At 39.2% G+C, this 22,632-nt stretch overlaps 1 protein-coding gene across 1 annotated transcript; it reads right to left on the bottom strand.

The window, feature by feature from the left end:
- Positions 1-6,037: 6,037 nt before the first annotated feature.
- LOC123715082 lies at positions 6,038-22,628 on the bottom strand. The gene is made up of 6 exons (XM_045669901.1): positions 22,521-22,628; positions 22,126-22,249; positions 21,335-21,412; positions 20,370-20,438; positions 13,587-13,682; positions 6,038-6,270 (listed from the first exon to the last, which is right to left on the bottom strand). Exons 2-6 carry the CDS (start codon positions 22,238-22,240, stop codon positions 6,038-6,040), a joined length of 591 nt encoding a protein of 196 aa, XP_045525857.1. The 5' UTR covers positions 22,241-22,249; positions 22,521-22,628.
- Between the last annotated feature and the right edge of the window lie 4 nt (positions 22,629-22,632).

The raw sequence follows: 22,632 nt of genomic DNA, 5'->3' as shown, positions 1-22,632 counted from the left end.
CGAAGCGCTAAATATGGACTTGAAGAAAATCCAAAACAATCGCACTTAAATTCAAATAATTGTAACGGATCACATGCATCAAATATATAATATACGCACTGATATTTATTATATTCAGGAAGGGTTTTTAATTGTAAATACATCTGTTTAACGTCAGCGGAAAATGCGATAGGGAAGGTCCCTGGATACGACCCTGCTTGAGTAGTTTCGTAAACAGCTGCGCACCGTTCAACATATCAACTTGACCGGGTTCATGAAATATATCATCGGCGAGCGGTACGTTAAACAAATATTCCAACTTCGATCTCTCAACCTTAGAAGTGGGTAAATAATTAATTAATGGAATATTTAATATTTTAGTCAAAACGATAGGATATAACTATATTAGTTGTCCCTATTATATCATTCGAACAGCCACTAATTGTAATTTAATAGTAACTTTGTACAACACTCAGATGTTATAAAATGATTTTGAGAGCTGTTGTCTATAAGACAACGCAAAATATGCGGGTTAGCACGCGTATCAAAAGTACATACGCGGGCACTACCAAGTAAAACCGTTGACGGTTGTGATCTCAAAGTATTCGCTTCATTCTCCGATGAACATAGAGAAATCGGCGCGTGAATGTTATTAGGTTCGTCTAAGGAGCCAGATGCGACGCGCGTAAGTAGCGGCACGAAACTCTAGCGCTGACCGTTATTGCGCAGCAGTAAAAAATAAGGTACCTGAGGGGGGCTAGCGGAATGAAGAGCGGGCGCGCGTAGCGTCTATTGGCTCTCCAGTCGCATTCCATCCCCCGCACCGATACGACGCCCCGCGCACATCCCGTGTACAGTGGCGTCATTAATATTATTGTTACTGTTGTTACGTTTGAATTGGTTAGTGTTTTGTTGTTTGTTATTTGTTTTTAAGTTTGTTTGTGACTTTAAAGTGAATATGCCTAGAACAAATACTGTTTTGAAAAGACAAGCCAGGAAAATGGTTTATGACGTGAATTGTTTTTTAAAAAGGGAATCTAACGAATTAATTGATTCTTTGAAACAAATCCAAAGTGAGATTGACGAAGCTACAAATACTTTGTTCAGTCATTCGGACAGCAACATTGTAAATTTGAGCCAGAAAAAACAAACGGCCGAAATCATTAAGGCAGGAAACATAAAATTTTAGAGTATAATCAGCGAATTTGTTAAAATCCAAAAAAGGACAGCAGAGTCAACAAAAACGTCAATTGCAACGGTAAGAAATATCTCCAATCAAGCCAAAAGTTCTGATTTGATCACAGTGTTCAGAACACCTGGCAAAAAACGTTCCAGAACTAAACCGGTCACAGATATCGATAACTTCGACCAAGGAGTAATAAAGAGAACCATTCATAACTTTCATAAGACAAATAATGAACTTCCTACCATGGGAAAGCTTAAAAAGCAGCTAGAAGATGACATAAATTTCAAAGGTTCAGAACGAAGTCTTCGGCGAATAGTTAAGAGTTTGGGATTTCGGTGGAAAAACACAGAAAACAACCGGAAAGTGCTGATTGAGACTTCTAATATACGTTTGCAACGTATCGAATATTTAAGGAAAATATAGCAATATCGCCAAGAGGGAAAGCCTATTATTTATACAGACGAATCTTACGTAGATTCATCGCACTCTTCTTCAAAAGCCTGGACCGATGGTACTACTAAGGGGCTTAAGAAACCTATTTCGAAAGGACAGCGAGTTGTCATTGTCCACGCAGGGTCTGATACTGGGTTTATACCTAATGCGTTGCTGACTTTTAAAGCTGGTACCAAATCAGGCGACTACTACGACAATATGAATTTTGAAAACTACGAAAAATGGCTCGGAACCCAATTAATGCCCAACCTACAATCCAGTTCCGTCGTGGTAGTCGACAACGCGTCTTATCATAATAAGCAGTGGGATCGCGCACCAACCTCTAATTCTAAAAAAGCTGACATGCAGGCCTGGCTCACTGAAAAAGGTATACAGTACGAGGAAACACATTTGAAACCTCAGTTATACAATTTAATAAAGATCAACAAAGATAAATTTTAAACATTTTCGATTGATCGAATCCTAGCTGAACGAGGTCAACAGGTACTGAGACTACCACCATACCACCCCGACCTAAATCCGATTGAAATGGCATGGTCGGATATTAAACAATATGTAGGCAGCAAAAATATAAAATGGAGTGTCAGTAAATGTATAGACCTAATACAAGAAAAGGTTTTACTAATGGGTACATGGTATTGGCAAAAGTTGTGTAGAAAGGTGAAGGATATAGAAGAGCAATATGCAAAGAGTGATCATGTCGTGGATTTGGTAACAGAACAATTCATTATTCATGTCGATGGAGATAGTTCCGAGAATAGCAATGAAGATGACGCTAGTGCCGACGAATGAAGCAGTCTTGAGCCCGGGCCCTCAGTAAGTAAAAGGCCTTGTCGCGAGACCATTGAAGGCGTGATACCGTTCTTTGATTCAGATTAATAAAATATTACAAATTAAAAGATAATGTTTTTATTTTTCTACATCCCATAAACTTGTTAAAATATCTTAGGTCTTTTTTGGAAATACGTTCTATGTACAGACACTTTTTTACTGTCTTATTATATCTTATAGATAGGTAATATTACTTACATGCGCGACAGTAATCATGCGCAGCAGCTATCCTTCACATTTCGTTCAGCATAATATCGTAATTTAGGTAATCATTAATCAAAGTGGCATATAATGTATTGCGTGCGCGACAGTACACATGCGCAGCAATCCCCTCCACGTATCGGCCAGCGCTAGACTTACGTGCCGCTGCCTATAGTACTATAGACTAGCAATGACTCACGCTGCGACTCAATGGTTCGAGCGTTTGATCGCAGTCCATCGATAACAGGTTCGAACGGTTTCGCCTGTTTTTCAAATAAACTGGGATTTGACGAAAAAGGCAGCAATGTATTTATGAGTATTGGAATTGCACGTTTTACAACTTTTAACATAATTACAATTTGTGGTTTTATGTTTTACGCTTAAACATTTTACGCAATAATTCAGTTTTTTAATAATATTGAATCCGTCGTTTCCATTTAATTTTAAAAAATCTGGACAACTGTATAACTGATCGTGAATTTTACTATTACATAAAGGACATTTTGAATTAGTTTGAACAGAATTAGAAGTTACAAAAGATTTTACGCTTTTGAAAAATTTATTATTAGCCGGTTTTATCATAGTAGAATTTGTTCGTTCCAAAACTTTACACTGATCCCTTAAAAAAATAATTAATTGCGTATAACAGGGTATTTTTTCTTTTCTAAAGGATTTCTCAAATGAAATAATTGTTTCGTTGTCTAATTTTTTAAGTGCCAAAAATAAAAACAAAAAGTCCAATTAATTAGATATTTCTATTTTTTCAAAAGCTGCGGTTGATGTAACAAAATTATCAAGAAAACTATTTAAACCGTCTGTAGACGACGTTGTTAATGTTTTAAATAAAATATATTATCCAAATAATAAAAGCCAAGTGTCTTGATTTTTGTCAATTAAGTAAGGTAGAATAAATTAAATCATAATTATTTGCCGTTGGCTTTATGCCGGCGATCACAGTAAGGGTCTTCCCTGTTAGTTGCCCACAAAGATAGAACACCTTTTCGGAATTTGAAATTGACCTATTGTTGTGCACTAAATGGTTATAGGCTTCGTAGAATGAAGTCCAATTATTTGGGTCGCCATTAAATTGTGGTAATTTAATTGGAGGCAATTTTAACTTTGGATGATCTAATTTCTCCTCAACTGTAGTACTTTTAATTTACTGTATGGTTGCGTTCAGGTCCTCGAAGGACTCCCATGTGTGAAAAGAACGTGCGCTATACGTGATAAGAGTCAACCCCCCTCTAATCTTAACATAAAATGATGATACCTATTCTCTCTCTTATACTTCCTGTAATCACACATATTTTTAATTTTTCCATTTCTATAGGTGAATTTCCTTCTTGCTGGAAGGATGGACTTATCATCCCTATCCCCAAAAAGGCTAATTCTAGTACTTTTTCTGATTTTCGACCCATCTCGATTCTGCCATTTCTATCCAAGGTACTTGAACGCCTCATACATGAGCAATTAAATAATTTCCTAAACAAAAATTCCATACTGAATCCACTTCAGTCTGGGTTTCGACCTGGACATAGCACGACTACTGCTCTGGTCAGAGTAGCCGATGATATTCGTGAAGGCATGGACCACAAACAACTGACAATTCTCACACTGCTAGATTTCAGCAACGCTTTTAATACTATTAATTTTAAAATTCTAATGTGGTTGCTTAGATCTATTAATGTTTCTTCTCATGCCGTTAACTGGTTCTCTAACTATCTTAATGGGCGCCGCCAGTGTATCTCCCGCAAGCCATACAATCTACTAACAATGAGCTGGCAAAGATAGTTGACTGGAGTAAAAATCAATCCCAAAAAGAGTAAGGTATTAATTATTGGCAGCCCCTATTTCACGACGAGAATTGATTGGGCCAGGATACCCCCTATCCATATCGATGATGTAATTTTAAATTTTAGCCGTACAGTAAAAAATTTGGGGGTTTTATTTGATCAAAATTTATCCTGGGAGCATGTTGAAGTTCAAATGTTAAAGAAGTTAGCCGAAAATTATACGGTGCCTCCAGTATCCTTCGACGTCTTAGTAATTTTCTTCCCTTTAGTACCAAAACCTCACTGCCGCAATCTCTCCTCCTGCCTTTACTGGACTACGCCGCTTTATGCTCCTCCGATCTTAACGAGGAATTTCTAAATAGACTGGATCGTCTCCAAAATTTCTGTATCAGATTTATATTCGGTCTAAGAAAGTACGATCATAACTCTGCGTTCCGTAAGCGGCTAGGCTGGTTGCCAATTCGTCAGCGACGTGATGCTCATGTTCTTCATCTCCTATATTCCATCCTGTTCAACCCTTTTAGGGTTCCTATCTCAAAAATGATTTCAATTTTCTGGGAGCCCATAACTATAGCTTACGCTCTTCCGAAAACTATACCCTTGAAATTCCATCTCATAACTCCTCCTTTCTTGGCGATTCCTTTAAGGTCTCCGCAGTTAGGCTATGGAATTCACTTCCCGTCCCTATTCGCTTAGCTCCTTCTTTATCTTCCTTTAAATTTCTTCTTTACAAACATTACATGTCCACATCGTATCCCTAACTTTCTTACTAACTACTAACTGCTAACTACTGACGTGAGACTTATCTTAAATTATCGTGATTTATGTTCCTGTTTAGTTTTTGTTTTAATAACTGTGTATTACATGTATTTTGCACTACTTATCTTATTGAATACATTTCTTTTTTCTTTACTCACAGTGGTTGCCTGGAAGAGATCGCTCGTAAGCGATAAGGCCGCCAGTTGCCCTCCTTTTGATTTAATTATGTTAATTTTTATTTTTATTTTGTAGTGTAACGAAGTGTAAATAAATAAATAAAATTACACAAACTAAATTGCAATTGTAGTAAAGACTGCGGCTGTGACACGCTGCTTAGGGTGAAACAGATTAAATACTTAGGTGTGATTATTGACCAAAATCTAAACTACGCCCATGTTGATGCAGTAATAAAAAGGATGCGTAGGTTAAGTTGGATTGGAGTTGGAACCAAACATCATATATACCGTGTATAAAACATTAGTTCAATCTGTCATCACCTATTGTATCACAGTGCGGCGTGGTTGTGCGAAAACCAAAGTTCTAGCACTTGAAAGAGCTCAGAGAGCAGTTATAAAAATAATGTTACTAAAAGAATAAGAGTTTTCAAACTGAAGAGTTGTACAAGTCTTGCAAACTACTGACTATACGTCAGCTCTATATTCTCCGTTGTGTCCTTAGGAGACACGTAATTTCTCCACATAGAACAGACACACCTCAAAAAAGGACCCAACATATTATTAATATATTAATGAGCTACACATTTTGCAAGACTATCTTTGCACGTAATCAATTCAACGTAATTTTTTTGAAGAAGGAGTGAATTGTGGATTATGCTTCATTTGCTCAATTGAGATACTAAGTCATTAAATTCAGTACGAAGTGCTTGAATATTAGACGTTTTGATTTGGAAAAGTTTTTCGTCTTCCTTCCTAAGGTTTAACGTCAAATCATATAATGATTGAATCTTAGAAAAATACGAATGTTGTCGTGCTTGCAATAATAATATGGAACTTGGAACATTTTCCACTCGTTCCCCGGCCTTTGTTCTTGTTCTTTTATCCATGTTATCTACAAATAATTATTCCAAAATTAACTTTATAAAAATATTAAAATAAAATGAAATATCAACAATACGATTAAATTCAACCATAAACAGATTTATTACTAACGTTAACTGTGAAACAATTTTTGGAAAAAAGTGATGTAGGTTAAGTGTATATTAATTACGTATGATCATTCTCACCAAATCAGGCACAATCTATTATTAAATACGTAAATACGAAATACGGATAATAGATTTATAAATACATATAATATTAAAAAACAATTATATTAAATTTGTCGTTATACAGGTAAGAAAATACCCAACGGCAATTTAACTTAACGAACCTAAAATACGTTAAAGAAGATACGAAAAATAAATATGCCTAACTAAGAGATATACGGCTTGAGAAGGACCAAAAAAGCTGTGTGGTCCTGGGTATCCGGTGAAATAATATGCGCTGGTTCGGCTGTCCGTATCCTTCAATGATGAATAAAAAAAAGTAAATGCTATGCGGTATGTATTAAGTGCGCACGCGACAGCGGTTAAAATTTAACTCCTTTGCACCATTACACCGGGACTCCTAACAGTTCCGGTTCGTATGTCAAAGTCAAATCGACAATTGTCATCCTTCTTTAATTGACACCGATTAAGCGACAACAGGTTATTTACATATTTTTTAGAATTTATATATCAATAAAACTCAGCTAAATTATACATTCCTTTTACTTAACTTATTAACTATTATCAGTCAGCGAATGAAACATTTAAAGTTCATAATTTGATATGGAACTAAAAGTTCATACTACGTAAAATTATCATAGACTAACAGAAAAAAAACAAAGCAATCACACAATAAGTAAACATAAGACTTAGCGCTTCGTATCACACACACGCGAAAATGCTATGGAAATTGACATTTCTACGAGAGCTATAGCGCGAAGTCTGATTTTGAAATTTACCCTTCAAACCTGAAAGAAGGCACTTTATATAATTTATTTGTCCATTTCATTTTTCATTCTATGAAAAATCCACTCAAATTTCTATTTATTAGTAACAATATTAAAATACTCTAAATAAATCCCTTTTATTTTATTCCACAGCATAATAACGACCAATTGTCGCAGCCATTTCAAATGACGCCTTAGACGAAGATTGTCAACATGATGATGAAAAGCGTCAGGGGGACCATAACTGACATACGTTGATGAAATCATTCTTAAACCTCGGCAGTCCATTTACTATAGATATGTAGTAGATAAAACACGTAAAACGCTTGACAAAGCATGTGAAGGTGATAATATCGCTTGCCCCGGGGACCAAAGTTGTAAAAGCAAAATCTTTATAATATCTAGTATAATCATATGACTTATTATATTACTAAACCCTTTTGCTCTTCAGTCTTATAAGATAAATTACGATTCAACTATTCTATATATATATATATAAGCGTTTAGTTTCACTGTTTAAACATAATTACGGGACACAATAACCGCACATTACAACGGTAATTTTGCCGAATGTCTAGAATGTACTAATTTATTTCTTCCCGTTTCGCGGAAATATTGTCGTTTCGTTTTTATACTGTCGTTATAATTATTCAGTAGAATTACAATAGAATGTTTTAACTGTGGAATCCACTCACGGCGGGGATCGTCCCTGAGAGATACGACCTCCAACTCTTCAAAATTTGAGCGTACTCCATCCTCAAAGGCCGGCAACGCACCCACTGAAAATGGTCTATGGGCTGCGATGACTGCCCTTATTGGGCCTTCCGCAGGCTCGTTTGCCCCCATATTATATAATAAAAAAAGGAAAAAATCTTTGTGGTTGTTGCTTTTATCGGGTACGTAAAATTAAGTAAACGAATATCACATAACAAAATAATTTCCATAGCAACATACTCGTAATTTTATATAACAGAATGTTCTTCAAAAAATCTGAAAAAAAAAATACATTTACAGTACATCATCCCCGGGCCAAGCGATGTTGAGCTTAGATTGACATAAAACATAATAATTACCTACCTTACAACGAACATCATTAAACATTTGAATATAACGAACAATTTTCGAGAATCGTTTCCCTTTAGAGTGAGGTAGTTTGTAAAATAAACATCTTTTAGGTAAATGGTGGGTTGGCCTTTTACACATTTTTAAAAACTTAACAGTTTAACTTCAAGCTAATCTAATTTACCACTAGCTACAATTAGTGGTTGTACTGATCACATTGGCTTCCAATGAATCCCGAGCCAAATATGTCTTTATCGACGGAACGCCCTCGCCCGGCTGAAACTCCTTAACGAGCAACTCGTCTATGTTGAACGTGCCTTCTCTGTGGCTCTTCATATGCACACCTAGGCATTCGCACAAGAGTTGAAAATCGCACAGCTTACAGCCGATATACTCGGTGTTATCTAAAGCCTTATGATTCAAGGTATGGTCGTAGCACATAACATAGTTTGTGAAGCACACGTTACATTCCGCACATTTGAAGATTTGGGAGGCGTTTTCGAAGTGAGTGTTAGACGCGGCAACGGCTTCGGGCTTTGGAGGAGATGGGACACATTTAATCTTCTTAGCTGGGACAACTCTATCGGGTAGAATTTTTCGCTTCTTGGATTGTTTTTTACTAGCTTTGATTCGTGTAGTGGTGAATGTGACTGGAGAAGTGTAAACGCGTATTTCGAAATCTTGTACTTGCAAGTTCAACGTCTTATGATGAACAAACATATGGCGGATGAGACTTCGAGTGTAGAATTCCAGTCCGCAGATCGAGCAGGAGTGGCTCGAATGAAATCTTTTAATGGTCTTCGAGTGTCGAGCTAGATGACTATGTATGGTTTTTTTCACCATAAAGTACAAGTGACATATGCCACACTTGTGCAGTACTTTCAAATCGTCCAATGCTGTCTTCCCAATAGATTTGTAAACTGCTCTCTTGATATTTTCTGGAGTTCTCGCAAAGTCGTGATGTCTCGGCTCGGTGGGCTGTGCGCGGCTCTTCCGGCTTTCATTTATCTTCAACTTGTTACTGTCAATGTCTTCCTCGTCAGCGGTTTCTTTTGTTTGGATAACAAAGTCGTGTCGTTTGTATCTTTTCTTATAATGGTGGTTTAGCTTGTGCGCACTTAGACTAATTGTAGCAAAGAAATAATGGCAATAGTTACACTGAATTCTGTCTTCGATAACATGACGCGGTTCGTCTAAGTGACTTTGTAGCTGTTGTGAAGTAATAAAATTTACGTCGCATTTTTTACACTTATATAAGGTTGGACACTTTTTATTAAATGGCCGATTCGGTGCCTTGAGGGCATCAGTGTCGATCATCCTCAGATACAGTTTATGGAGTTGTTTGAGGCTAAATTCGTTATCTTCCTTGTGTAGTTCCATGTGATCTTGAAAGCTGTAACTGGACATTGTTATTCTACAAATTGAGCAGCGTTCACACGGACCGGGCGTATTTCCTTTGAAATGGCAGTTGAGGTGCTTGATATCATTGTAATAGGTTTTACACACCGTGCAATACCAGAGCCAATTTTTCCGGGCATTTGCAATCGCAGCTTTACCGACATTGACGCACGCGACGAGGTAGTTCTTTATAGAGGAGCAATTCAAATGAGCGTACATGTGGTCTCGTAGGGATAACTTGTGGAAATTCAGGCCACACTTACACTGGGTCGGTTTAAAGTCAACGCTGCATCTCCTTATGTGGTCTCGAAGTTGGTTCCATTTCACAAACAAGATGCCACAAGTGCATTTGTATAGTAAGCGTGACATTGGATTATCTTCTATTAACTCCTTTTGTTTGTGAGCCACTGGTTTAGCATTCGACGACTCATCAAGCATGGATTTCTCTGTTTCATGCGACGGCGGCTCATTGTCGAACGGCGATAAATCCGGAGTGTACTGTATTATAACAAGGTTATTTCGTGTCAAATTCGGAACTTTCGCGTGCTGTTCCATGTGTTTTTTAAATGACTTTTCTGAAAATTGTAAACCACACGAGCTACATTTACGGGGATTCTCCGGTCTACAGGTATGGGCAGATAGCCTTTTATGTGTGCATAGTTTGCATTTCTTGCATTTATAGAGCCTCAATTTAGTTTTACCTTGCAATACGAGGTTACCGTGTTTGAATGGTACTATGTAGAATTTGTCCATCTTCTTGTGAAGCAACATGTGCCTCTTCAACGCCGTGGGCCGGTATTTTAACTGACAACGGTCACACTTGAGGTATGTTTTTCTTAATGAACATTTATGAATTTTAATATTCAATAAATTCTGAATTCCGGCTTCACAACCGAGACATTTATAGAAGATGAAACTGGTTTTGGATTCACTCTCTTTATTAGATAAATTAGAAATTCTGGACTGTCGGATCAAGTGGACGTTCAGCGAAAAGTGCTTTGGTTTATTAAATAAAATTATCCTGCTTTTGGTATCTGGTAAGTGGTGCGATTCATGCTCAACGAGAGACTCTCGGGTTACGAACGCTAGTTCACACGAGGTACAGGTGAATTTATCTCCGTTTTTGCATACGTCTTTGTTGTATGCGTGATCAAGGAGATACGCTTTATCTACGATGGCATCGCAGACAGCGCACTTATAGAGCGTATGCGTTGACGGCCCATCGTAATTCAACTCGAGCCGTAAATTTCTGTAGCAATGATAAACACTTTTGGACAATATATGGGATTTTTGCTCATCACTTATCACTTTAAATACATTATCCCACGACTCCGAGAGTAAATCTTTAAAATTAAACGAGAGCACGCAAAAAGATTCCTTATCGATTTCCGCGCCGTTGTGAAAATTCTTATGTCTCTCGAAGGATTGTTTTTCGAACAGAAGATTGCATTTAGTGCATTTCGTGCATTTCTCACTTGGCGTTTTTCGGTTTTTTGTTATGTGATCTTGGCTATGTTCGACGGCCAGGTCGTAATTGTCGAAAGTGATATTGCAGCATTGACAAAGATAAACGAGGTTCCAGAGAGACTGCATGGTTAGATACTTCTGCATGATCTCTGCGTCAATATTATTAGTACTAGGGCATTCGTGATACTGCAGATGTATCTTGTAGGCAAGCTCGTAATAAAACTCTTGGCATTCTTCGCAGTACACAGTTTTTTCATTTAAACTTTCCCGTTTGCGCTTTTCTATTGAGCATTTGGCTGTGGAATCACCCGCAAACTTATTACAGTCTGGAATTTTTGGTTTCATAACTTCTCCGGTATGTATATCTATGAATTTTATATTATTGAGATTGAAGCTATTATTTTGATGCCCCAAAATATGGCCGGGAAAACTTTCGTGAGAAAATCGAAGACCACAGAATCGGCAAATGCGAAAACTTTTCTTTTGTAGACACACACTCGTTCTGTGGTAATCCTCATGATTGGCAGGATCATACGACTTGCACTCGTGACAATAATACAGAGAGTTATTCTCGGTTAATTCATTCAATTTGTTAAAATTTCCACACAAGAACTCCACAACTAATAGATCGAAATTGCTCGAGTGTATCTTTTGGTGCTTAATTATGCATTCAGGGGCGATTTTCAAGTTGCATTTCTGACACAAGATACCTTCTTTTTTTTGACATTCGACAGCGTGATTAGTATTTATCGAAAAACTATCGAATCCGACCTTACACTCCGTACATACGAGCAACAACTTATCCAATGCTTTCTTCGTCATCTCAATGTCATTTATCGTCGACATTAGTCTATGCTGTAATTTGTGGCTCTCGACGTCCTGATACCGCAAGGATCGGTTACAAATGTCACACAGAACTTTGGACTTGGCACCTGTACACTTTAGAAAATGAAAAAACATTGTCCGGCACGACAAGGAATGTAAGTCACATCGGGGACATTTGAAAATTGTGTCTTTTGGTATAATAAAAACTTTCTGCTCATCTCCGACATCTTTTGGCTCCGATATCGTTTTTGTTTCGTTAAACTGTGAAAAATCTTCCGTTTGGTGAATTTTTCGGTCACATCTGTTTTCTTCTTTATCATTCTCAATGTTGTGTTTAATTTTATGTATGTTATAAGAGATGAGCGTCGCAAACGTAATATCACACTCGAGGCAGTAATATTCCTGAAGGCTCGTCGCAATTTTCTCTCTTTCGCTGCTAGAAGTACTTTTGACCGCTATGCGTCTTGGTTGTGTCGGTTTTGATGTACTTTTCAGAGCTATATTTTTTGGGTGTTTAGCCGTGCTTTTGAGAGCTACGTTTTTGTACCCTTCGCCTTGTTTCGTTGTGCTCTTTCTGGCTATGTTAATTCTGTCGAACTTTGCCGTACTCTTCCGCGCTTTATTAGGTGGACTTAATCCTGTATTATCAACATTTGTCGTTTTTTTCCTGGCTGTACCTTTACTTGGCTCGATATCTGAATATATTGTATGATAAACCTTACTATGACAAGTGGATATATGTTTACAGTAAGTGTTGAGCGTTGTATAATGTTTTTCCAAACACATCATGCAATTTCCATTAAACACATCATTGATTGGCTGTAATTTGTTCGTGTCGTGTTTGCTTTCTATATGTGCAAGATAATTACGATATGTCTTAAAAACGTAACCACAAATCGGGCATTTTTGTATCATTTGTCCCAAATCGCCTGTTTGTGTGTCGTGTGTGTCGACATCTATTTCTTCTATGGCCACTAAGAGGGAATGTTCGGACGCATTGTGAGCGTTTAAAGCGGATTGAGTTGGAAACAGAATCAAACATTCATCACAATAAAATGGGTGTTTTTTCAAAATGTATCCCCAATCCTTCAATATGACCTTTGCGGAGAATGGATCTCTTTCGATTACATATTCAGAGACGAAACTGGTTTTAGTGACATTTGAACAGCTGTATTCAGGATTGTTACAGCCAACGACATTTTGTGGTACATTTGAACCGATTATCATTTTATTGGGGATATTTGAGCCGAGAACAATTGTGTTTTTAGTTAATAAGGACCTTTGTTTAACGTCATTATCATCAGAACACTCAGAATCAAGTATTTCATGAATTATTGGATCTGGAAAGAAAACATTTTATTACAATCTCCTTGTGTACTATCGTTTCTATTTGCTAAATAACATTTGGATGAAGCTAATTTGATACTATCTAGGCAACTATCTATCTAAATGTTTGAGGCTATCATCGCTTGCTAATAAAACACAAAAAATGTTTTTCCTAGTAGTCAAGCAATCTTTGCTTATTCTATGGAGGTCTTAGTTTAAATTCACAGGTTCACGCCAAACAATTGGCATAGTAAACAGATGACTCATCACCATCCACCATCACCACAGACTTACAAGTATTATGCAATTATTACCATATGTTTCAAATACATCTTCACATTCTTCATCTTCTACAATGATTGGTTCCGTGTCTACATTCCGTGACCGTATGCCCGTCTCAAGCGTTAATTCTGAAATATACTAAGCATATCAAGAAATAACCCATCTTTCATCAAGAGATATAACTATTATACTATATATATTAGACTTTTAGATGAAGCTACTTTACATTACACACGCGCTTCGCCAGGCGTTAGAAGCATAAACTTAAGGAAAAGTGCTAGACCAATAATCTGTGCTTTCAAAGATGACACGAGATGTCTCTCAATGCAAGCCGAAAGCAAGTTAAAATGATCTAGCCTGGAACATATATCTGGTAGGTACTCGAACAAAACAAGGATCGTGGGATCCAGAGTATAGTAGTGCGCATAGTGCTTCATTAAGTGGTTTTTGGAATACGTAGAGGTATACCAAATAAATAAGTGCACAAATACTCGAACAGAGCGACTATGCCACAAATATTAAACGCATATTGCATTCCTAGGGGGTACAAAGAAATTTATATAATGATCTCGTGTCAGACGAGGAAGAATATTTTTTGTTATTTATTCTATTATTCCGATTATTATGAAAAATAGCAAATGCTATTAGAAAAATAATTCAGAGCTGAATTTGTATGGTAATTCTACACACTCCACAATTAGAAGCTAAGGCTAAATATTGTGCACATGCCAGAGAGTTGGCACCAGCGCAAGTTTTTTTTTTTAATGTAATAGCAGGCAAACGGGCAAGAGGCTCACCTGATGTGAAGCGATACCACCGCCCATGGACACTCACATTGCCAGAAGGCTCGCAAGTGCGTTGCCGGCCTTTCAAGAATTGGTACGCTCTTTTCTTGAAGGACCCTAAGTCGAATTGGTTCGGAAATACTTCAGTGGGCAGCTGGTTCCACATAGTGGTGGTGCGCGGCAAAAACTGCCTTAGAAAACGCTCAGTTGTGGAACGACGGACGTCGAGGTGATACAGATGGTATTTTGTATTTTGCCTTGACGTCCGATAATGAAACTCAGCTGCGGGTATTTGACCGAACAACTCTTCTGAACACTCCCCATGGTAAATGCGGTAGAAGATGCAGAGGGACCCAACATCTATACGCAACGCCAAGGGATCAAGCCGCACGGAAAGTGATTGGTCGTCGACGATTCGAACCGCTCTTCGTTGAATACGGTCAAGTGGAAGGAGCTGGTACTGGGGAGCTCCCGCCCAGAGGTGAGAACAGTATTCCATGTGAAGCCGAATTTGCGCTTTATAGAGTTGCAAGCGGTGGCCCGGAGTGATGTACCGTCTCGCCTTGCTGAGCACACCAAGCTTTTTGGAGGCTAATTTAGCCTTCCCTTCCAAATGACCGCGAAACTGGGCGTTATTTGATATGTCAACGCCCAATATTCCGATGTTAGCTGAGGCTTTAAGGAGAGTGCCTTCAAAGAGGGGAGTAGCGACAAAGGGAGTTTTTTTAGCGGAAAACGCGCAGACTTGTGTCTTCTTGGGGTTAAATTGGACTAGATTTAGTCTACCCCAGCCCGAGACTCCACGTAAAAGAGTTTCGACTTCAGACACAAGTTTGTTCCGGCACTCATCAACAACAGCCCGGCCTGTGTAAAAAGTATCCCCAGTGCTGTCGTCCGCATAGCAATGAAGGTTGCTAAGTTGCAACATATCATTAATATACAGAATAAACAGGGTCGGGGATAGGACACAGCCTTGTGGGACACCAGCATTGACGGGTTTAAGGTCGGAGCATGCTCCGTCGATGACGACCTTAATGCTTCGATCAGCGAGAAAGCTGGAAATCCAGTTGCATAATTTCTCGGGGAGCCCATAGGCTGGAAGCTTCGAGAGCAGTGCTTTGTGCCACACCCGATCGAAGGCTTTCGCTATGTCCAAACTTACCGCCAGCGGCAGAGGCAATTGAGTCTAAGGGGGAGGCCTTAGACTCAATTGCCTCTGCCCACCTATGTGTAAGGTATACAAGGAGGTCACCAGCTGAGCGACCACGACGAAAGCCGTACTGAGAATCGCTAATCAGCTGGCTGCCCTCTAGATACCTCAAGAGCTGGCCGTTAATAATGGTTTCCATTATTTTGGAGAACAAGGAGGTTATTGCGATTGGGCGATAGTTGGACGGATCAGAGCGATCGCCTTTTTTAGGGATCGGATGTATCAAAGCTGTCTTCCAGCACTTCGGAACAGTGTTGAGGGAGTACAGGTACCGGAAAAGGCGCGTTAGGACCGGAGCCAACTCAGGAGCACAAGTACGCTGCACAATTGGGGGGATGCCATCAGGCCCGCTCGACTTATGGATGTCCAGGGAAAATAAATGTTTACGGATAGCACGTTGCCGGAATGTAACTTCAGGCATCGTAGTATCACACCGCAATAATGTCGGTGGTTCCTTCCCCTGATCATCCAAAGTTGAGTTCGACGCAAAGAGACAGCCTAGAAGATCGGCCTTTTCTTTTGCAGTATGGGCCAGTGAGTCATCCTCCCTATGGTGGGTGGCAGTGGTGGAATAGAGGGCTGACAGAAATTCCCTTGGACAGCTTTGACAAGAGACCAGAAGGCTCTAAGTTCCCGAAGGAAGGTGGGCCAATTTCTCACCAAACCTGGCAATATGCTCTGACTTTGCCTTAGCGATTTCCCGTTTGAAGGACCTAGAGGCTGAATTGTATGCTTTTTTATGTTCGCCGATAGCCGCATCACAGGATGTCGCCGCTTCTGCCCAGGCTTTAAAGCATTCACGCTTACGGCGCAAAGCCTCTTTGCACGAACGCCTAAACCAAGGCTGGGACTTGCCACCGACCGGCACCGCAGAGAATGGAATAAAAAGTTCCATGCCCTGCAGGACCACATCAGCGACAGAGTCAGCGACGGCATCCGGAGTGCTCAACGAAAAGCAAATGGGCCCCAAGGGTAGGACGCAAAAAAAGACCGCATCCCGTCCCAATCTGCTGACTTATAGTGCCACACACGGCGACAGCCCGCAAAGCTAGGCCGTAAAGGGCGCGTGAGCGGCACAATGCTCCGTACTACACAATGATCTGATGAACCCAAGGGCGGGTCCGGATGTGAAGTCAGCAGAAGGTCCAACAAAGAAGGTTTATGACCATCCACATCTGGTATTCGCGTAATCGCAGGGACCATTTGCGTCAAGTCGTAGGCTAAAGCAAAGTCGTGAAAGGATCTTCCCGCGTGATCGGTGGTTTCAGAGCTGAGCCAATCGGCATGGTGGGCGTTAAAATCGCCAAGTATCACGATTTCAGCGGTAGGATTCCTTTCGAGCAGGGAATCTGTAGCCATTTGGATGTGCTCAATGAGTCGGTCAGTTTCGGTATTTCCGCTATGGGACCTATAGAGGCATGCGTAGAATCGCGGATGGTCATCGCAGTCTACGCGCAGCCAGAGGTTAGATAGGTCCCTTCCTTCAAGCGTCCCGAGGCGACGAGAACAGATATCCTCTCTGACGTACACGCAAACTCCAGCCCGCGGCACAAATGAATGTTCCAATTTGTACCCCGGGTAGGAGAGGTAAGAAGTATCAGCCGGGGAGGAAATCTGAGTCTCGGTAAGAAAGAGCAAGGCCGGCTTCGCAGTCTCTAAATGATAGTGGACAGCGTGGATGTTGGAGTTGAGCCCCCTAATATTTGTGAAGTCCACGGCGAGTGTGGATGGGGGTGCCTTTGTTGGATTGCTCCGTTTGCCCCGAGACCGATTTTTTTTAAAGGGCGCAGAATTGCCCCCCCCCCCAGAATACGAAGGGCAGCCTGTGCGTCCTTCTGCTGACCTCACATCCGGAGACCTATCAAGTCTCTGTTGACCATCCCGATAGCCCGCCATTGGGTTCATCGGATCATTGTGTGGTCCGGAGTACTGTGCCTACTACGCGCCCTCCTCGGCCCCGTTTTTCGGGTTGTCGCCGTATTTGGTACTATCGGTCAGCAGACTGGGATGGGATGCGGTCTTTCTTTGCGTCCTTCCCGTTGGGGGCCAATGTGCTTTTCGTCGCAAGCTCCAGATTCGGTCGCTGCCTCTGTCACCGAAGTGGTTCTGCAGGGCATGGAACTCTTTATTCCATTCTCTGCGGTGCCGATCGGTGGCAAGTCGCAGACCTGGTTTAAGCGTTCTTGCAAGGCGGAATCGCATCGAAAGAGAGAATGCTGTAATGCATGGGCTGAAGCGGCGATATCTCGTGATGCCAATACCAGCGAACATAAAAAAGCATATAACTCAGCCTCCAGGACCTTCAAACGGGAAATCGCTAAAACAAAGGCAGGGCACATCGCCAGATTTAGCATGGGCCCAACTCCCTTCGGGGACTCAAGCCTTCTGGTCTCTCGCCAAAGCTGTACAAGGGAATTTTTGTCAGCCATCCATTCCACCGCTGCACAGGGAGGATGATTCGCTTGCCCACACTGCAAAAGAGAAGGGCGACCTCTTGGGCTGTCTCTTCGCGTCCAACTCGACTTTGGATGACCAAGGGGGATCACCAACGACGATTTCGCGGTGTGATTATTCAATGCCGGAAATCACATTCCGGCAACGTGCTGTTCGCAAAGCACTATCTTCCTTGGACATTCATAAGTCGAGCGGGCCGGATGGTATCCCTCCAATTGTGCTGCGTACTTGTGCTCCTGAGTTGGCTCCAGTCCTGACGCGCCTTTTCCGGTACCTGTACTCGCTCGGCACTGTCCCGAAGTGCTAGAAGACCACTTCGATACATCTGATCCCTAAAAAAGGCGATCGCTCTGATCCGTCCAACTATCGCCCAATAGCTATAACCTCCGTGTTCTCCAAAATAATGGAATCCATTATTAATGGCCAGCTCCTGAGGTATCTAGAGGGCTACCAGGTGATTAGCGATTATCAGTACGGCTTTCGTCGTGGTCGTTCGGCTGGTGACCTTCTAGTATACCTTACAGATGGGCAGAGGCAATTGAGTCCAAGGGGGAGGCGCTAGCGGTTAGTTTGGACATAGCGAAAGCCTTCGATCGGGTGTGGCACAAAGCACTGCTCTCGAAGCTACCAGCCTACGGCCTTCCCGATAAATTATGCGACTGGATCTCCAGCTTTCTGGCCGATCGGAGCATCAAGATCGTCGTCGACGGAGCATGTTCCGACCTTAAACCCGTGAATGCTGGGGTCCTACAAGGCTGTGTTCTATCCCCGACCCTGTTTCTTCTGCATATCAATGATATGTTGCAACTTAGCAACATTCATTGGATGGCGGATGGCAGCACTGGGGATACTCTTTACACTGGCCGGGCAGGTATTTCTCGGGCACTTGTCGATGAGTACCGGAACAAACTTGTGTTTGAAGTGGAAACTCTACTACGTGAGGTAGACTAAACCTAGTCCAATTTAACCCCAAGAAGACACAAGTTTGCGCGTTTTCCGCGAAAAAAACACCCTTTGTCGCTACTCCTCTTTTCGAAAACACTCTTCTTGAAGCCACAGCCAGCATCGGAATACTTGGCGTTGACATATCGAACAAAGTTCAGTTTCGCGGTCATTTGGAGGGAAAGGCTAAATTAGCCTCCAAAAATCTTGGTCTGCTCAGCAAGGCGACACGGTACGTCACTCCGGGCCACCGCTTGCAACTCTATAAAGCGCAAATACGGCCCCACATGGAATACTGTTCTCACCTCTGGGCGGGGGCTCCCCAGTACCAGCTCCTTCCACTTGACCGTATCCAACGAAGAGCGGTTCGAATCGTCGATGACCAATCCCTCTCCGAGCGGCTCGATCCTTTGGCGTTGCGTAGAGATGTGGGGTCACTCTGCATATTCTACCGCATTTACCATGGAGATTGTTCAGAGGCGTTGTTCGGATTAATACCTGCAGCTGAGTTTCATCGTCGGACGTCGAGGCAGAATACAAAATTCCACTAGTATCACCTCGACGTCCGACGTTCCACGACTGAGCATTTTTCAAGGCAATTTTGCCTTAGGCCTCCAGTTGCTCTTGTTCCTCCTTCTTATTTATTCTTAATTGTACTATATTTCTTGCAACCAAGTGTAATTAAATAAATAAAATAGCCAATGTGATAACGATATGCCAGGTGCCTTCATTAGTTGTTGCTTTCTCGGTTTGGGAGTGGAGTCAAATCAATCAGCTGGAATTGAATATCAATAATTGTACCACAGTGACATTCAGTCAAGCAAGTACATATTATTAATAAGTTTTCAATAGATCTACAAAGCAACACTAAGAAATGAAAGATTGATAAGGGGGATCACACAACAGACATATATAAAATCAGAAGCATGCTCAAGTAGCTTTATGGTATCCTTTAATGTCCGGAATCCCAGCTTGCCTGTTACGTTGTAAGTTTTTCGGGCAAATATTAGACGTAGTGTTCTGCAAGAACTCTATAAGAAGTTTCTTTCCACCAAATGGCTATGTAAGACAGCAGAAACAAATCTTATTTGCGGTCCCCAAGGGCACTAAGCCCCCTTAACACAGAAGTTGCGCATGCTACGATCGCTAAGCAAATTCGCAAAAGTAACACTGAATATTCTAAGTTACGTTTTATAAATTATGTACAATTAAGTCATATATTTAAGAAAAACATTTTTTTTATTCCAATAATTGTTAATGAACGTACACAAGTGACGCATTGGTGGTTATAACTGTTATGATATACTGTTGTATAGTTGATAAATAATTTATAGAAAAGAACAATAGAGAAAATACTATGTAGATATTACAATATCATATTTATGTATCATGACTTCTTTACATCTTATAAACGCAGAACATACCATTTTTTTCTCCAAGCCCGGGACATTGTACATCATCCAAAATGATTACTTCATTATCTTGTACTGGGTCTGAAATATTTGAAGAAAAAATAACAAAAAAAAAGTTGATGGGAAAAACCTGAAGATTAATTGTATTATAACATTAATTTCAATTATATCGAGTAAATATTATATCTTAGATATCATTTAATTAATAATAAAGATAAAATAATCAGAGTGAAAATTGGTCAATCAGCTTTTTAATGTTAGGTTGAAAATATTTTATTTTATTTAATAATTAATTTGAGTTCTACTATTGATCTGTAAAAGTTCCATGAACCAGTTGTATTTTAAAAAGTGAAACGAAAAGACAGTGTTTTTTATATTAGGAGCAACTTAGTTGTCCTTTGTTTTGTAATTTTAAATTTTCTTTGTATAATTTAGTTCTTTCCCTGCAAATTTCTTTTTTGTTGTTGGAGTGACTTCAAGATTGTATGGGACAAGAATAACAGTAATAAAAAAAGTACTCCATCTGTTTTCTTGTTGATTTGGATTCATATAAATGATTTTGGTTAATTGTTATTAATTGACTAATCATGTTTTTTTTCATTTTACTAAGTTTTGTGCTACACTGTGGTTCGGGGATAATCTGTAATACTATAGAAAGACGCTTTTTGTCATTTGGATAAGCAATGAACAATGGATAAATTCCAAAAATTTAAGAGCACTTTTAATAAAAGTTTAGTTAATGTCAATATTAATTGTAAATATACAATTTAAATGCTTATGGTGAATGTAAATTTTACTATCTTTCAGCTACAGGGTAAGATTGCCCTCGTACAAATAAAGTTGATTGACCCAAATAATAAGCTATAAATACATCTATGTGATAAATTATGACAATTTACATTACATTAGACTCTTTAGTGTAGTACAATATTAGTTCAAGATAGATAGTATAGAAAATATTTCAAGATTATAATTACCATTTCTCTGTTCAAACTCTTCGACACATTGAGATTCTGAAGTGGTTTCTATTCTTATGTTTTTAAACACTGTTGATTCTTAAATAGAGATATAAAAATAGATTAATAATTTGAAAACTCACTTTTACATTAATTAAATTCTTATATTTATAAAATTAACATTATTTACAAAACCCTATTTTTTTTAGAAATTCTTTATAATTCTTTTAGTTGTGTCACAGTCCTCGCTTTCAAAAATACAGACAGATTTATTAATCTATTAACAATCTAAAGTGTACAACCTTAGATTTCATTTCATAGTGTTTTCAAATGTGTTGTTTTTTTAATTGCGAAAAATCAATGCTTTGGCTCTAATAAAATGAAGACTATTGAATCTAGTTCAACAAATAGTTTGAATAATAGAAAATAAATAAACAATCAATCTATATATATGTTTTGTCCCTGAAGATATATAGAAATAGTCTTTGAAACTCTGTAGTGTAAACTCCATGTAACATCCCTTGATTTAATTAAATTGGGATTGCTTGCATGTGTAGACTGTTGTTGACCATTAATAATAAGTAGGAGTGATGGAGACGTCAGACAAAAATAACAGACTATATGAAAGCATTCAAATAAGATTATTTTTTATGTACATAACTACTAACACTAGTCTCAAATAAACTTTTACTTTTTCTAATTCAGATTTTTTCTCTCCAAGTAACAACAACACTCTATAATGCCATAAAATGCACAATCCTTTTAGTGTTGTTATCTATAGAGTTTACACTGTTTATTTTGTGAAAATATACCTTCATCATCCAGACTAATAAATTCTGTTTTTATCCATGACAGGTCTGGAAATATCTTCTTGATAGAAGGATGCTCTAATACGTCATGCTCCTCGATATCTATGTCTGACGACATGATCTGAAACTTATATTTGTACTTTATAAAAAATATAGTTAAGAGAGAACCACACCAGATAACAAAGGCATCTTTTTCCCAAATCCCAACAGTTAACCAAAATATTCACCTTAACCTTTCGCGCACCTTACTTGACTATTACACTAAAAACATTTCTAATTTAGAGTTAAAAATTTATCGTAATAATAACAGAGTTTAGCTTTACTTAGGACTTCAATAGTAATTCTTATAATTTAAGTTATGAATCAAAATACAAGTCTAGTAGGTAATACAATTTTACCTGCAAAGTGCAAACTGCAGCTCTCACTTTGGAATTGACAGTACAGATGTTTAATAATTATAGTTTAATTAAAATTGTATCATATTACACTAATATATTGACACTAAATCAA

Source organism: Pieris brassicae, chromosome 10 (assembly GCF_905147105.1).
Source record: "Pieris brassicae chromosome 10, ilPieBrab1.1, whole genome shotgun sequence".
In the NCBI taxonomy this organism is placed as follows: domain Eukaryota; kingdom Metazoa; phylum Arthropoda; class Insecta; order Lepidoptera; family Pieridae; genus Pieris; species Pieris brassicae.
Note: the sequence above shows the minus strand (reverse complement) of the source record. Positions and strands in the feature narration are given on the sequence as shown.